The 17,075-nt window shown below is 41.7% G+C and overlaps 1 protein-coding gene across 1 annotated transcript in view; it reads left to right on the top strand.

The window, feature by feature from the left end:
- The first annotated feature begins 237 nt into the window (after positions 1–237).
- The window catches only part of rsu1 (Ras suppressor protein 1), a 54,041-nt gene continuing 37,203 nt past the window's right edge, over positions 238–17,075 (top strand). The window contains exons 1-4 of the mRNA XM_044176755.1: positions 238–523; positions 665–786; positions 1,707–1,757; positions 15,445–15,565. Coding sequence (XP_044032690.1) covers positions 411–523; positions 665–786; positions 1,707–1,757; positions 15,445–15,565 — 407 coding nt within the window. The 5' untranslated portion in view covers positions 238–410. The remainder of the gene's footprint in view (positions 524–664; positions 787–1,706; positions 1,758–15,444; positions 15,566–17,075) is intronic.

Here is a 17,075-nt window from a genome sequence, read left to right as displayed (position 1 = left end):
TATTGCACTGTAACAAAAGAGTTTCCCCTCGGGGATCAATAAAGTATTTCTGACTCTGATTCTGGTCATTTTTAATAGTATTCCTGTTTTTGTGTTTTCGCTACTCAACACTTCTTCTTCTTCTTCTTCTTCTTCTGCTGCTGCTTCTTCTTCTTCTTCTTCTACTGCTGCTGCTGCTGCTGCTTCTTCTTCTTCTTCTTCTTCTTCTTCTGCTGCTGCTTCTTCTTCTTCTTCTTCTTCTTCTTCTTCTTCTACTGCTGCTGCTGCTGCTTCTACTTCTTCTTCTTCTTCTTCTTCTTCTTCTTCTTCTTCTTCTTCACCTCGGCAGCACGTCAGCCTGTGTATGCAGCGCGTGGCGCTTGAGGGCGGAGCTGTGGCTGAACGCACCCGGGGACAGGAAGTATCCTATTATGGAATGGTGGCGCTCACATACACTTCCGGTCGGGTGTGAGCTTGACGCTAAGTCTCTATCAGGAATCAAACAGCTAATCTGTTTTTCCTTTTCGTTCCTCTCTTCCAAACGGTCAGTACTTTTCCTTTTGTCAACACATCTCCCTTCCGTTTCTGCTAACGTTAAACGCGACTTGTGCTTGTTGCTCTCATTTAACGTTACAATGAACGAATGACGACTTTTCTAACTACACGCTGTACTTTTCTGGGCCAGTGTTTTCAGAAAGATGTCCAAGTCTTTGAAGAAGATAGTGGAGGAGAGTCGGGAAAAGAACCTCCCGGAGGTGGAGATGTGCGACAGGGGCATTTCCAACATGCTGGATATCCCAGGACTATGTAAGAGAACGACTTCAGTTCACCGCCAAAGTGTAGTGAGCGTGCTCTAACCCCCGCCGGTTAGTTTTAGCCGTGCATGAAGAATGTTGAAGTACGGGGCAGGAGAGCCAAGCGCAGTGGCCATGGCGTCACCACGGCGGTGTAGACAAGAGAAACGACCGCTGTGGTGCTCACACACACCGCTGTGCGGCAGCTGAGTTTGAAAAGTCAACGCAAAAATGGACAACACATACATTTCTAAATATGACGCACAGGCGAGATCGGTGCCCATTCTCCTCGGTGTCTTGGCTCGTTTGTTGTTGTTGGTTTTTGTAAAATGTTCTGGCTCTTGTGATTTTATGTGTATCATATGTATTTATTCTACTGCATGCGATGTATTTCAGTGACAGCTGCAAAGCAAATTTCCCTTGAAGGAGCAATAAAGTGAAGTGAAGGGATGGGATGGGATGCACTACATAGCTTCCTGTTTGAATCCGTTTCTCTGATCCACTGGCTCAGTGGTATGGTCCAAATGTAGGCTACAATAATAATCCTCATAAAAGCCTCCACCTTTCTGATTGTGTTGGCCATGATTTGAATATGTTTTTAGTTAGACATATCAATAGGTAAAATAACTCATCCATAAATAAGTCTTTTGTCACCAGTCACACACACACACACACACACACCAGTAAGGCTACTGATGTGAAACCACCCTCAATATTTTTGTTTTCATGATTGGCATGACACATAATGTAGATGAAGTATCAGTGTGAAATTACACACGCATCTATCTTGTCCAGATAAGGAGTCCCAAAAAAATCAGATTCTATCTCTGAAAGAATTTGAAAGCACCTGCCCCCTGCTCTCATTACAATTTCTGAACAAACTGCTGAGTTAGTTGCAGTGCTGTGTTGACTTGATGTTCCGTGTCGTTTCAGTCACTCTGTCTAACATCACTCAGCTGGTCCTCAGCCACAACAAGCTCTCAGGTAAGCTGTTCCCTCCGTCCTCTGCTCTGCTCTCCCCTCCCACAGACACCGCTCAAACCGTCAGGCAGCTCACTCGGCACACTGGGTAGAAGCTTGTCACGCGATAACATGTAACTGTTGGTCTGTAAATAAGAGCTAAAAAATGTCACCATCCAAACCCCGACTCCTATTTTAAATGAATATGATAATGGGGGAAAAAGGCTGCAAAAGAGTAAAAATAACCATTCAGAATGGTAGGCAAAAAAGGAAACAAATTAGTAATAGGGTATCATAATCAGCAGAAATATTCAAGCTAACAATCTGTTTGGTCCAGTGGTAACCAAACATTATCAGACCACTTTATTTATTAGAACTATTTTCCACAGTTTAGGAATTAAAGTCATTTTATTACACCTTTGCAGCTTGACATATTTGTTTATGTTGTTGTTATTTGTATAGGGACAAGTATATCATATGAACCAATACCACATAACACAGAATTTATAGCCTAAGCTAATTTGCAATGCCTGCCCCTAGATGGGCCTTTATAGATATATTTTCATCTAGTAGAAAGTTTTATTTCTCTGTCATCCTGTTTTTGTGGTGCTTATTTATTAAACTAAGTCATATTATTATTAAACCAGGCATTTACAGGATGGATACATGCGGGACATAAATTGAGAATACAGCCCAAACTGTATATTGTTTCACATAGTGATTATCGTGAATCACTGCAAATTAAAGGACCTTACTAGTGTTTTTGCTTGCTTTAACCCATCTACTATAAATCATGTGTACTTGAATTTGAAAAGTTAAGTAATTAACTGTCAATGCACAAACATAGTGTAACAGTGTTTTTTTACATTTCTGGGACAATGTTTTCATACACTGTGCTGTGTGTACTGCCAGTATCTATGAGCATAGCTGTGGAACAGAGCAAATGATTTTTACATAGTTAAAGATGTTACTTATCTGTGTGTTGAAGGTTGAGTTCACCCAAACTCTTCATTGTGGCTGCTGTTTCTCTTAGCATTATTTTATCCAAAAAGGTGTTAGCAGGAGGGATATATGAGGGAAATATAAATTGAGAATATTTAGGCAAACCTATTAGTGCAGACCACATGTGAATCACTGCAACTTAAAGGACCATACCAGAGTTTTTGCTTGTTGTTCTGTTATCTTTTGGAAAACATCCATCCATTCGTCCATGTTCTGCTGCTTATTTGGGACCAGGTTGCAGTGACAGCAGTCTCAGAATCAGAATCAGAAATCTTTTATTGATCCCACGTCAGTGCACACAGGAAGAGAAGCACTAGGCAAAAAATATAATACACTATAATGCAGGTCAGATAGATTAAGTACCAAGTGGGTATAAGTATAAAATGAAATTAAAATAAGTGTAAAGTACAAAGTGGGTTTACCGGTTGATGACGTATGTACGGTATAATAATACAATGTAACAATATAAGTAATAAGTAGCAGTGCATGTACTGTCAAGTTAAGTGTAGCTTGTTAAGATGATTATGAGACGGTGGATATTGCACAGCAGTAATAGAAGTATGAATAAATATCAATAAATCTACGGAGCTACGGCAACAGGCAGCATGCGCACTTACCTCACCCTATGCTCACTCAGGTTTACATCGGGTAGGCCATTACTGCCAGTCACCCCCTCCAGCTTTCTCCATCGTTGCCCACGTGAGTCTGCCAGTAGAACTATAAAATCCCTCGGCGGTATGCTTTCCAGGACATCGCCCAGAGACTCCAAGAAGGCCAGATACTCCGGACTGCTGTTCGATGCATAGGCACAAACTACAATTAGAGCCTTCTTCTCAGCAACTCATAGGTGACCCTCTCGTTCTCCAGAGAGAACTCCAACACAGCGGTGCTCAGCCGGGGGCTCGTGAGTATCCCCATACTTGCCCGACGCCTCTCACCCTGGGCTACTCCGGAAACGAAGAGAGCATAGTCCCTCTCCAGGACTTTGGCTTCAGACCCAATGCCATGCGTAGAGGTGAGCCCAACTATACCTAGTTGGTACCACTCCACCTCCCGCACTAGCTCTGGTTCCTTCCCCACCGTTAGGACGTTCAACATCTCTAGTCTGATGTTCAGCACGCCTGTGTCCCCACCTTTGCCTTGGAAAACACATCGGCCATATTTAAATCAGTGTGGAGTTGCAGTTAACAGACTGTAACATTTAGATATGCTCTCAGGGCATATTTCATTTTTCTAACTGCTATGGGCATGTGTCCTCCAGTAATGTTATGCAGAATTATAATGTCCAGTGCATGACACACATGCAGTAATGTTATTATTTTACAATCCTTATCAGGACATCCCATCATTATATAGTAAAACCCTTTTTATATAACCAAAAGCTAAGAAAAAGTAACTTTTATTTAATAGAATGGTCTTAAATGACATTCAGAACTCACAAAACCAAGTTCAAAGATCACAGTGTTTTGTGCTTCTGTACAGTTGCCTCTGTTAGAATTTACAGGCAGTTTTCTTCACGTTTCTGTGGTCTATGATCTTCAGACCATTAGCAGGAGCAGAGATTTAGAGCAATGGTATTATTTAGTTTTATTTGATTCATGATTCAAAAACTTAATAAAAAAGCAAGCTTTCCAAATAGTCACTTATTAGCTAATTTGATGTTCTTATGCATCTGTTCCAGATCTGTTATATATCATGATCAGGATATTGCATCACTTATTTGATTTAAATAGGTTTCATTGTCTGGTAGCATGACTTGCCAAATAAAAACACTCGTCAGTCCGTTTGTCACTGTTAACAGAGACTCCAGTCTGCAGTGTAGTTCATGCACTTCAGTGCCAACCCAGACTGCCAACAACATTTTTTAACCAGGCTGTCTTTGGGAATAAATGTGGTGCTGGATCCTGTGTTTGGGGTGTACCACCAGATATCTAACGGTGTGAAATGGTTTTTGGGAAGTGCTGACTCCTGGTTAGATGTTCTGACAGTGCAGCCACATAAGGGAGTCCCACGGGGCTGTTTGTAGTGGTCCTCATTGATTTATCAGTGTCCATCCTGTCCATCCATGACTTGTTGGCTCTGTCCTGAATTTGGTATCACGTGACTGATGTTTTACACCTGAGCCAGCTCCATTGAGAGAGTGACACTCAAACAAACTGTGACTGTAAGAGACTGACTGTAGTTAAGCACTGTGACTGTGAATTATGTTGTAAATATGGCAGTCCATGTGCTTCTGTCACAGTGTTTATATTTCCTGTGGAACTGGAAGTATATATTGAGTGGATATATTCAGTAACAGCCGTTTGAAGTGAAGTGATGTAATAGTGTTTTGCACCAGCAGAGGTCACCACAGACCCATCAACACACTCACCGTAACCTGTGTTTTAACTGTGTTATGAAACAACTGTGTTATTTAAATAACTAAATAACCAAATCAAGATTGGGTTGTGTATTAATATAATTTCTGTGCCATTTCAATATTGAACATGAAGGCTAATTTTAAAAAACTATTCGGTCATTTTTAGTGTGGTCATTTTTTCCCCTCTCCTGCTTCCCTTATTTTCTGCAAAAGCAGAGCTTATAGTAAAGTATGAAACTGAACCATCAGTGAACTTTATTATCCATTGAAACTGGTACAGTAGGTTTACTACAGACTGATAAACCAGTTTTCCTCTCCACTCTCCACTGTGACTTCAGTCTTTCTTTTGTCTATACGAACAATAAAAGTCTTCTACTTAAGTAACAACATTTCACTTGTTTTTAGATCAGTTTCATTTATTTTCACTTTAATTCGGAAACATTTCCTGACAGTATAGACATTTTGACAAGACAGTGTAAACGTAAAAATATTTTCATTATTAAATTATGGGATCAGTACTTGGTATTGGAAATAAAGCTAAAGGATACCGTTAGACCGAATACATCAAAAGGTGGATATTTGATTTCTATTTTATTTTCATCAGATAAAAAAACTTTTCGTCAGTGCTTGCTGATTCAGTGACATGTTCACCTTCTGGTGTGTTTTCTAATCTGCTGCTGGAGATAAAAGATTACACACATCACACTCTGCTAGGTTATTTATAGCCCAGATCAGACAGAAATGGGGATAACATAATTGGCGTAGTTACCCACCTGCAGGCTCTCTCAAGGTATGCTCAGTCACTCCAGCCTCGTAAAGTAACTCTCAGCTCCCACCCTGCCAGCAACCTGTGAACGTAGCAGGAAATGTTACTGTGTATTTTGTACAGCCCTTTCATACAGAACACAAGCATATATATAACGGGGATCTATCAATTCTACCCGCTTTGGACCTGTTCATATGAGACACTCGTCACTCTGTTTGTCACTGTTAACAGAGACTCCAGTCTGCAGTGTAGTTCATAGACTTCACTGAAAAACCACAGAATTGTAAAGTAACATCAGGCTTCATGATCAAAGAAAGTTTTTGTATCAAGTCGACACTTCTGTCCATATTCGCATGCTCAGTTTCTCTCTCTCACTCTCTCTCTCTCTGCGGGAGTACAGCACGTTTAAACATTTATTAAAGTGATAATCTGCCAAGCCTCTAAATTTTAGAGCAAGCTGTAGTTGCCAGATCTATTTTATAGTCAGGAGCTAGAACCAAATCACACGTCCTATTGTACAAATTGCCTTAAAGAGTGACTGTACAGCGCCAGTAATGTTACTTTCAAGCTGTAGCCGACTGGATTGAACTCTCTCCAGGGGTCTGTCTGACAGGGTGATTGGTGCCCTGATGTCTTTAGTTACTTTGATTCAGTGGGACACTTGAAAAACGTGCTCTAAAACATCTCAATGTGTTTGCACGTGATAAAAAAGTCTGAAGAGTCTGCATCACAAGGAATTTACAAATAATAATACATATGATAATGAACGGATGAATGAATGAACGGAAGTAAATCCTCTTTCCCACCACAAATGCTTGTGTACTACACATATTGTCTATATCCCAGTGAGAAAGGGAAATATTATATTAGTTTAAACTTTGTTATCAATTGATGGTTTTTATAATGCTAACTGGTTTTAGGGGGGTGCTTTAGCCCTTTCAGCCCCCATGCTTCCATGACTGTCAGACAGGATAGAGGTGACGTCGCTGCTGTATGGAAGTAGTCAAGAGTTATAGGGACATGTGGAAAGTCTTTCGTTAGAGGGAAGAGAGGGAGAGCTCCTGCTGGCTTTTGCCCACTGCTAACATGCCTTCTCTGTGGTCATCATACTCACATTTCCCATTACACACCAACACTAAATGTCACCTGTCATGTCATTGCCTTCACGCAGGGCCGCAGGGGTTTTCTTCCTCAAACACGCCAACATACAAACTGATAATCCAGCAGCTCCCCAGGTCACACTAACTCACAGCAGGGCAGAGGAGCCTATATGGAAATCAGTATCATGTTGGGATATACAATGTTTAATATGGGGGCACCCACTTGTGTAGGTGCGATCAATTAATTATGGACATCAGAATTATCAAAGATAATCATAAGTACCTTTTAATGAATAAAGTCCTCGGGGGCACCACTCTTCTTAAAGAAGAGAAATGATAGCCAAGTAATTGATTGAGTCTCATAAAATACACTAAACTATCAGATTAATAATTAAATTAATAACCAGAATTGCCACCAATAGCTAGTAGGTTGAAGGATTTGGAGTTCAACATAGAAGAGGTTGGCAAATTACTCACTCTTGTGAAACATTGAAGAAGCCAGCATAATTATACACATGCATTTATTTAATAGAAAAACAATGTGAAGTCTAACTATGTGTGTGTGCGTGTATCTGTCTGGGTGCACGCCAAAAGGAATGTGTGTATGTTTCTTTGTTCTGCCCCCATATGTCTCCCGTGCACGAGCATGAACCCACGTGGTCAGAAACAAAGGAACATGTGAAGCATGAGCTTTAAAGTTTCTCTACGCCGGGTGTGGTTGTCTTTAAGGGCCAAACAAGAGGTGTATGTGTGTGGTCTGTTTAGGATAACGGTGCCAAGTTAAAAGGAGTTAGTTAGCATGCAAAGACTCTGTCTGTGTGGAGCATAACATAACTAACATTAACTTAGCATGTGGCTACCAAATGAACCTAACAGATAAACACGTCACAACAACACAACCTGAAAAACACATCAGTACATCATTATCTAAACAGTCCTGTGCTTAGCTAAGTACACTATTACACTATGCTATGCTGTTACGTTATCCGTCCGAGGGAGTGTAAGAGAGGTGGCTTTAGTACGGCTGTTAGCTGGCGGTCAGTCTTGCTGTAGAGGAGCCAAGCTGGGAAGAATTGTGGTTCGCTTGTGGAGATCGGAGTTAGCTGGCAGGCTTTGTGCAACAGCCATTGGCGCTAAACTTCGGTTCTGCTGCGTGTTTCTGCTCCGATCATCCAAATGAATGAATTCATCTGTGGAGTCCCAACAATCCTCCTTTTGGTCTCAGAATTGCACTCAATGTGTGATCCTGAGAGCACAATTGTCCATTAGTAGAGTTCATTGTCAGTTCATAAAGGTTTGTAACATCTGGGCAGTTCATTAACCAATTGGGCATTGGTCTGCTCTATCTATCTTGGCTAAGCAAAATAGTCAACAAGTTACAAAAACAAAATCTAGATAAACATGACAAATAGCATCATAAAATACATAACTCATGTTTCGCAGTTACTCTTGGGGTTAGTGAGAAGAGGAAGGTTAGTTATGTAAATTAGTTAAGGTGAGATGCAGAGAGAGTGGCACTTAAAATGAGTAGAACAGGTGTATGAGCTGTGTGTCATAATGGGGTGTGTCCTAAGCTAGTGTTTTAAACTAGTGGTCTTAAACTAACAAAATACTACCAAGGAGCTGATCCAAGTGTACTTGCAAAATTGGGCAGTGGTGTCTGAGTCCAATTAGAAAATAGGCTTTTCTCAGCTAATTGCGTGTCTGGCTATTACTGAGTGCAGAAATATGGAGTTTGCTGCTGTTGCGAACAAGTTTGCCTATGTAACTGCACTAAGACTAAGTTATGCTGAGCTAACATCTATCTTACTGTCAGTACAGGGGTGGACTGTGTTGTTAGCTAATACTGTGAGAAGCTAACTCTGGAGCTCTTGTGCCTTAAGTCTTTCTTAACTCGTGGCTCAGGGCTGTAACGCTCCTGGTAGCAGAGAAGCTGCAGAGGCAGAGAAGCTTTGCGCTGTCACTGTCTGATGGGTTATGACCATGTTCTGAACTGTGGTCAGAGATGCTGTAGTCATCATCTGAACAGTCTATTGGCTGGTCATACCGCTGGGCCAGAATTTCTGAGTATGGCCTTCTACAGCTTTTACTGTGAGAATGCCTATCTCGACGCAGTTGGTGGACATGGCGGTTGCGCTCTGTTTCCCTGTGTTTCCTTTTGTCACCCCCCTTCGAGCTGTTGTGAGGTTGATGTTTTGAGGCAGTAGGTCCCTGTGACGCTGCAGTGTTTGAGCTGGCAGGCTCAGTGGTTTTCCCCACTGCTTTGGAAGTGACAACAGTTTCCCAAGCCATCTGTGTCATTTTCCTTAGCTCCTGCATTGAGGGGTTACCTTGATGCGTCATAAGTACAACGGGAGTGCGTACACATGGGTGAAGGTTGCGCAAGAACATGGACTTGAAGGTGGAGCTCTCTTCTAAGCCTAGTGCATTCCTCCCTGGGAGTACGCATTCCTCAAATGTTTGTAATAATGTCTAGGATGCTCACGAAGAGAATGTTTAACGTGGAGGGCGATCTCATCAGCAGTAGAAAAGAATTATTCTGTTAGTGCTTGACGGAGCTCTCTGTAGTAATTTCTGACACTGGGAGGTTGAGACTGTATATACATATGGACAGCTTTAGAGCTGGTCTTCCACACAAGGTTAACTTTCGCCCTTTGGGTTGCATGGGGCAAGTCAATTAGGTGGTGATCTAATTCACTAAAATAGTCATCAATGTGGCGATCACAGTTGTCTGGATCAAAATGTTCAATATCCTGAGCTATAAACTCAAGCACTTCAAGGCGGGGACACTGTGAGGTAATTTCCGGTGAAGGCTAAACAAAGCTAGCACTATTGTAGACGTGTGGCTCACGTGCTACACTTCTCTCTGGTTGAAAGGCAGGAGCTGAATAGCTTTGAAATGTTCTAGTCCCCCTTTTGGAGGTATGAGCACTGATGAATGTGTCTTGCATCAGTGGGTGAAAAGAACATGGGGCAGAATATCTCATGGAGGATGAACTACACATTTCTCCTCATTGTCAGTCTCAGAGAGATGGGAAGTCAGGTAGCTATTACCTTTGTCTCTCAGTGAAAGCTGAGGAACTGACTTCATTCCCAAGGACTCTGGGTCGGTTGGAGACTGTTGCCATCTTCTGAGTGAAGGGGGAGTTAACCTTCCTAATCCCTAACAATCTCTCCTTATGTGAAAAGAGATCTGACTCTGCTGAGTGCAGGTCTTCTAAGTAGCGCATGTCTTTCTTATTAGCCGTCTGAACTTCATGGAGACAAGCATTTTACGCTCTAAGCGATTCTGTCTCCATTTCTAGGGCTGCTTTGCTCTGAAAGGCAAGGCTGGTTTGCCTGTGGAAGTTCAGAAGCAAACATGTCAACAAGGGGCCTGTGGATGTGGTCTGCACATCACACTTGAAACTGAGGAGTGAGTATATCTCTTTGCTGCACTCACTGAAATTCAACCTGCTGATGAATTCAGGGTAGCCAGGCTTTAGTCTTTGTGCTTGGGAAGAAATAAACTGCTCTACACAGGGGGCTCTCCATTGTTGGGTCTGGAATGGAGGGTGAAATTAAACTGGTTGTTTAGTACAATGAAGAAATGTGGTTGGCTATGGTGCTGCATTGGCATACACCTTGTAGTGTAGTTTTGGCCAGTACACTGGCATAACCCAACAATGGAGCATACACTATCAGAAGTAGCTCTCTGTGGAAGAGGGGTAGCTACAGCATCATCTAATGGGTCTAGTAGGCTTCAGATTGGGGCCACCAAAGGCAAAGCAGGTTTACAAAAGTAGGTTCGCTTTCCAAAATTTCATCATGCACTAACTGAGATGCAGGGCATTAACAGTTGTTTACCATGTTTCTTAAAGTTTACACAGACTAAAACACGTGGAAGTTACAGCTGGGTACACCGGTCGCTCCGTCTGAGGTTGTCCTTACAGAGTTAACTTGCTTCGTGCTCCTGTTAGCATGTGAGGTTAGCTGGCAGGCTTTGTGCAACAGAGAGAAAGGCCAGCTAAATGAAATTGATTTCTGACATCCTCAATGAACCAGTGAGACCTTTAAAACTAGCAGCTCTTTACTGACTCTCAGACACAACACAGACCATCTATCTGTTGGCTGTTGTACAGTAAGCCCGGCACTGTGACCCGGGCTGCAGGGCTGCTGTGTCCCTGTTTCACTTCATATACAGATACTGTAACATCAACACTGCTGTCATCTTAACAGTTTGACACGATGAGCTTTGTGAAACGTAACCCATTGCACTCCGGCTACATCGGAACATGTCTTACTGTTGTTGAAATGCTGGAATTGCAGTCCGTGTAGCTTTTAACCATTTGATTTCACTACTGGAATGATAGCAGGGGAAATTAAAAATCAACTTGGTTGTAAACATAGACTGTATGATGGGGTCTCACATTCAGTTTCACATCTCTGAACCCATAGGAATCGCTTTCGTCTGACCCTATCAAGAAGCTGATGTGCCAAATAATCAATGAACACTGATTTAAATGGCAAGTTTGACAAGGTTACATTGACATCGATTGGTTGAATACAGCTAATTCTATATGTATTGTTTACGAACTTCATCATTAAAAGATTTACACATCAAAGAGCCATGTCAGCTTCTCTCATATATATGGAGGGATGAGCGAAAAGAGGAGTCTTTCCATTTCCCCTGCTCTCATTCTAGTGGTGAAATCAGTGTGTTTAAACTTACATGGACCCACCAGCAGGTTCAGTTATTGATGTCCACAGTGACAAATGCCAATGGGTGAGGACAGTTGTTTTGGCTTTGCTGTTGGTTGAAGACTTCTTACGAACTTCAGTATTTAGTTGAATTATGTTGAATGGTATGAAGTGACAATCATTCCACTGATACATGACTTGACAAAATCAAGAAAGACCTGCTACTTGACTTTTACACCAAAGACTCGTGACTTCACATGGACTTTGGCCTATTGACTTGGAATGACCGCCTGAAACATACAGTGGTGTGAAAAACTGTTTCCAAAAGATCTTCAAAAGCTAGACATCATGCTGAGATCCAAAGAAATTCAGGAACAAATGAGAAAGAAAGTAATTCGGTATCGACCAAAATTACCCCAAGAGCGCAGCGACGACTCATCCAAGAGGTCACAAAAGACCCCACAACAACATCCAAAGAACTGCAGGCCTCACTTGCCTCAGTTAAGGTCAGTGTTCATGACTCCACCATAAGAAAGAGACTGGGCAAAAATGGCCTGCATGGCAGAGTTCCAAGACGAAAACCACTGCTGAGCAAAAACAACATTAAGGCTCGTCTCATTTTTGCCAGAAAACATCTTGATGAGCCCCAAGACTTTTGAAAAAATACTCTGTGGACTGACGAGACAAAAGTTGAACTTTTTAGAAGGTGTGTGTCCCATTACATCTGGCGTAAAAGTAACACCGCATTTCAGAAAAAGAACATCATACCGTAAAATATGGTGGTGGTAGTGAGATGGTCTGGGGCTGTTTTGCTGCTTCAGGACCTGGAAGACTTGCTGTGATAAATGGAACCATGAATTCTGCTGTCTACCAAAAACTCCTGAAGGAGAACGTCCGGCCATCTGTTTGTGACCTCAAGCTGAAGCGAACTTGGGTTCTGCAGCAGGACAATGATCCAAAACACACAAAGCAAGTCCACCTCTGAATGGCTGAAGAAGAACAAAATGAAGACTTTGGAGTGGCCTAGTCAAAATCCTGACCTGAATCCTATTGAGATGCTGTGGCATGACCTTAAAAAGGCAGTTCATGCTCGAAAACCCTCCAATGGGGCTAAATTACAACAATTCTGCAAAGATGAGTGGGCCAAAACTCCTCCACAGCGCTGTAAAAGACTCATCGCAAGTTATCACAAATGCTTGATTGCAGTTGTTGCTGCTAAGGGTGGCCCAACCAGTTATTAGGTTTAGGGGGCAATCACTTTTTCACACAGGGCCATGTAGGTTTGGATTTTGTTTTCCCTTAATAATAACAACCTTCATTTAAAAACTGCATTTTGTGTTTACTTGTGTTATCTTTGACTAATATTTAAATTTGTTTGATGATCTGAAACATTTAAGTGTGACAAACGTGTGTGTGTGTGTGTGTGTTTGTGTGTGTGTGTGTGTGTATATATGTATGTATGTGTATATATATATATATATATATATATATATATATATATATATATATATATATATATACACAGTATATATATACTCTGAATCAGTCTGACAGAAGCTGCTCACATAGTGCGACTAGGTCAGTGTGTGTTCGTTGGTTCAGACCAGCAGATAGACAACAACATTCAGATGTAAACACTCTGTTGTGGTTGACAAATCACACACACATGTAAAACATCAGCTCAGAGATGACAAACAATTGTAATGTAATAGTTTTAAATGTTATAAATTTTATTTGAAAGTCATACATACAATTCAAAAATATGTGTGTAAATTCCCTGCTTAAACATTTAAAATGGTATCAAATTTAGTGAAGGGTGCATAAAGACTTATTTAAGACTTGAAACACAAGGTTTAGGACTTGGTACTTGACTTGGGACTTCATTACCAAGACTTGAAACTTACTTGTGATTTACAAAACAATGACTTTGTCCCACCTCTGACTGATACCATTCACTTAACACTATAGGCTGCTATGCATCCTATGCTGTGCTGAGCTTGCAACACCGTACCATGTTTTAATGCTGATCTCTTCAGCTTTTCAACATATTTAAATTGGACTAGATTTGCTAACTGAATACAGTCTTCAGGCTTTATGCTGGAGGTGAAGGAGTCAGTGTCTCAGGTATTTAAATATTTAAGTAGGGTTGCAACTAAAGATAATTTTCTGTAACAGTGAATCTGTTGATAATTTTTTGATTAAATGATTTACCTTTTATTCTATAAAATGTTAGAAAATTGTTTCAGATGTCTGTCACAGTTTCCCAGAGCGAAGTCTTCAAATGACTTGTCGTCTCTGGCCAACAGCCTTACTCGACAAATAACTTCAACAAAATTGTTGTCGGTTAATGTTCTGTTGATCGATTAATCAAATCATTGTTTCTTCGCTGTTTTAAATTACTTGCATTGAGATCGGGGAAGAAAAACTATATATGATAATTATATATTGTATATATTTTATAGAATTAATATATGATAAATCAATGGACTGTTCACATATCTCATGTTGTCCTTTTTGCAGTGTGAACATACTCAACTTAAAAAGGTCAAAGTCTTTGGCAATGTTGACACACACGTGACATATGAATGACCTTTGAAAGGTGCCGTCACAGTAGGGACTGTAAGGTCATCACCTCTCTTCTTCTCTGTCAGTGCACTTTGTGTTTGTCATGATTGTCCTCCCACTCTCTTTAAGCTTTAGGTCTAAATGAATCTGCCTCTGTAGCGCTCTGTCACTCATCTGCTGTTGCTTTCAAAAGTCACATATTAAAGTGCTGATTGCTTTGATAAAACCTGCTGATTCGTGGTCAGTTTAATGTGACTCAGGATTTTGCATGAATGCAGTTAACAGTGGTGCAGTTTGCTTCCACAGTTTAATTTCTTCATCATAGTTTTGCCTTGCTAAGGACAAAAAAGAAATACTTGGATACTTAAACTAAAAAATCATCACTCTCCTCCCTCCCTCCCCTCTCTTTCTCCCTCCTGGGCCTCACCCCATCCCTTCTCTTCCACTCATCAGCTCCTCAGACGCAAGATTATTCAGGAGTCATGGGTGGAGATTTTGCCCTTGATGCGTGTGTGTGTGTGTGTGTGTGTCCACAGCCACTGATCTAAACTCTCTTGGCACACAGCCTAGCTGTCCACCAAATGTCAGTTTCTGAAATATATGATTCATTGATGAAGAGATAAAGGCACAAACTGGACAGGAAGCAGACCCGACTTACTGACCTTAACTTTTCATGCAGGTTTTGTGACACAGTGCATATCAGTCTTACAATTCATACAGTTTTCATAAGTAGCAGGTAAAAAAAAAAAATCTGTGTTGTGATGCTACACACACGCACACATACACACAGGTCCAACTGATATGGTATCAGTATGCCCAGACCTCACCTCTCCAACACTCAGTCTCCTGGCAGCATTCAGGTCAGGGCCTGGTTGCTTTACTCTCCTCTTCCTTTCACTGCTTCCAGCTCTCTCTTCTTCCATTGATCAGCCTGATAATCCCATAAACTTCCTGTCCATTGATCTGTGGCCGCAGACTACAGACGGAAGTGAAGAGAGATACTGCAAAATGTGCTGTCCAAATGTAGAGGCCGGGGTCGAGTTATTAATTACATGAGGTTTGTCAGAGCCCCGCTGCTAATGATGATGAGCTGCTTGTCAGGAATTCAGGCTGCTGCTGTGCTAACCACACTCTGTGTGATGTATTAGTTGGAGATACAAAGCTATGAACATCTTGGAGAGGTGCTTGTGTGCGTGTCTGATATGCTTGTCATTTCTCTCGTCTGTACGTGTTTTCCAGCGGTGCCTGCTAACATCTCTGAGCTGAAGAACCTGGAGGTTCTAAACATGTTCAACAACCAGATTGAAGAGCTGCCTACTCAGATCAGCGGCCTTCAGAAGCTGAAACACCTCAACCTCGGGTATGTCCCACTCTTCACTTCTTTACACACACACACACCACCCTCCCTTTTATTCATTCTCTGTAGATCTGTGCTGGAGCAGTACGGTAGATAGTTAAGTTGCCTCTTGTTTATTTACTGCTGCCCTGAGGCCAGGCTTGTCTACTGTCTGATCATCCTCCTGTTTCCTTCATGAACACACACACACACACACACACACACACACACACACACACCTCATGTTCTACCTCGATCACTAGCTTTCCTTTTCCATCTCTGCAGTCTCCATAGTTAAACCCAAATCGCCCCCTCAGGCTGTTCGAGCTCAGATTTGGTTACAGCTGTCATTTTGCACCTTTGAGCCTTTCTGCTTGATTCTGTTCATAAAGCTGTATGACAAGACAGAAGCCAGATGAATGGATCAGAGAGCTTTGGATGGTGGTCTTTAATCAGATTTCAGTTTGATACTTAAACCTCAGCTAAAATGCACGTCATTTGCCTTTACAGTGATGTAAGTGTTTTGCCGTCCAGTCACACACACACTCACACATAGATGGCAGCCGCTCAGGGTGTTGCTGGCCAACCATCAGGAGCAATTTAGGGTTCAGTGTCTTGCTCATGGACTCTTCGACATGTGGACAGGAGGGGGTGGGGATCGAACCGCCAACCCTGTGATCAGTGGAAGACCCGCTCCACATCCTGAGGCACCCCAAAATTGCTGGTGATGTATCACCAACAATTTTGAACACGAGTAATACTCAAACATACACAACAGTCAAGGTACATATAGTGACGCTAAGAGTTGTCACTCATTTTTTAATTCAAATATTAATTCTAATCCAACCTCAGAATGTTATGGAAGTGTGTTTGTGCATGTGTGTAACAAATTGGTGAGGGAGATTCAGTTCCTCACCTGTTGGCTAGGAATGCTTTATGTGTGTGTTTCGATATGAGAGCAGGCTCACACAGGCAGGGTGTCAGCGGCAGGAGGATTAGGAGGGGAGCCTTGGTGTGTATTGATCCACAGACAAACATCATCTGGATAGTGTAAGCCTCACACTGCTATTCAGGCTGTGCATTCACTTTCATCGTCTGTTTATTTTTCTCTTGGCTGTGTGTATGTGTGTATTTATCAGTGGACATGCGTCTGTGTGTTTGAACCTTGTAAGTGCTTAATCTCATTTGTCAAACACACATAATAGAATTGAAATAGAATAGAAGTCCCTATGACCTGTCAGTTGCTAGCACACAACACAAACACACAGGCATATATGTGCATAAAGTCAGCTGGTGTCTCTTACATCATCAAATCCTCCCTGTCTGCTAATCTCTCTGTCCAGGCCTTTGAGCTACTTCCTACTTATTTGGTGACTGACGTGGGTGATGGTTAGTCCACAAGGACAAACAACACGAACCTGACCACCAGTTTGGAAACACGAGATCAAGTTTTAGGAGTACGGCCACACATTTCAGATGATTCCTGTAGCTGGTGTTAGTCTGTATTTTTCTTATTGTCAACAAATCCAATGAA

This window comes from Siniperca chuatsi, linkage group LG19, assembly GCF_020085105.1.
Source record: "Siniperca chuatsi isolate FFG_IHB_CAS linkage group LG19, ASM2008510v1, whole genome shotgun sequence".
NCBI lineage: Eukaryota > Metazoa > Chordata > Actinopteri > Centrarchiformes > Sinipercidae > Siniperca > Siniperca chuatsi.
Note: the sequence above shows the minus strand (reverse complement) of the source record. Positions and strands in the feature narration are given on the sequence as shown.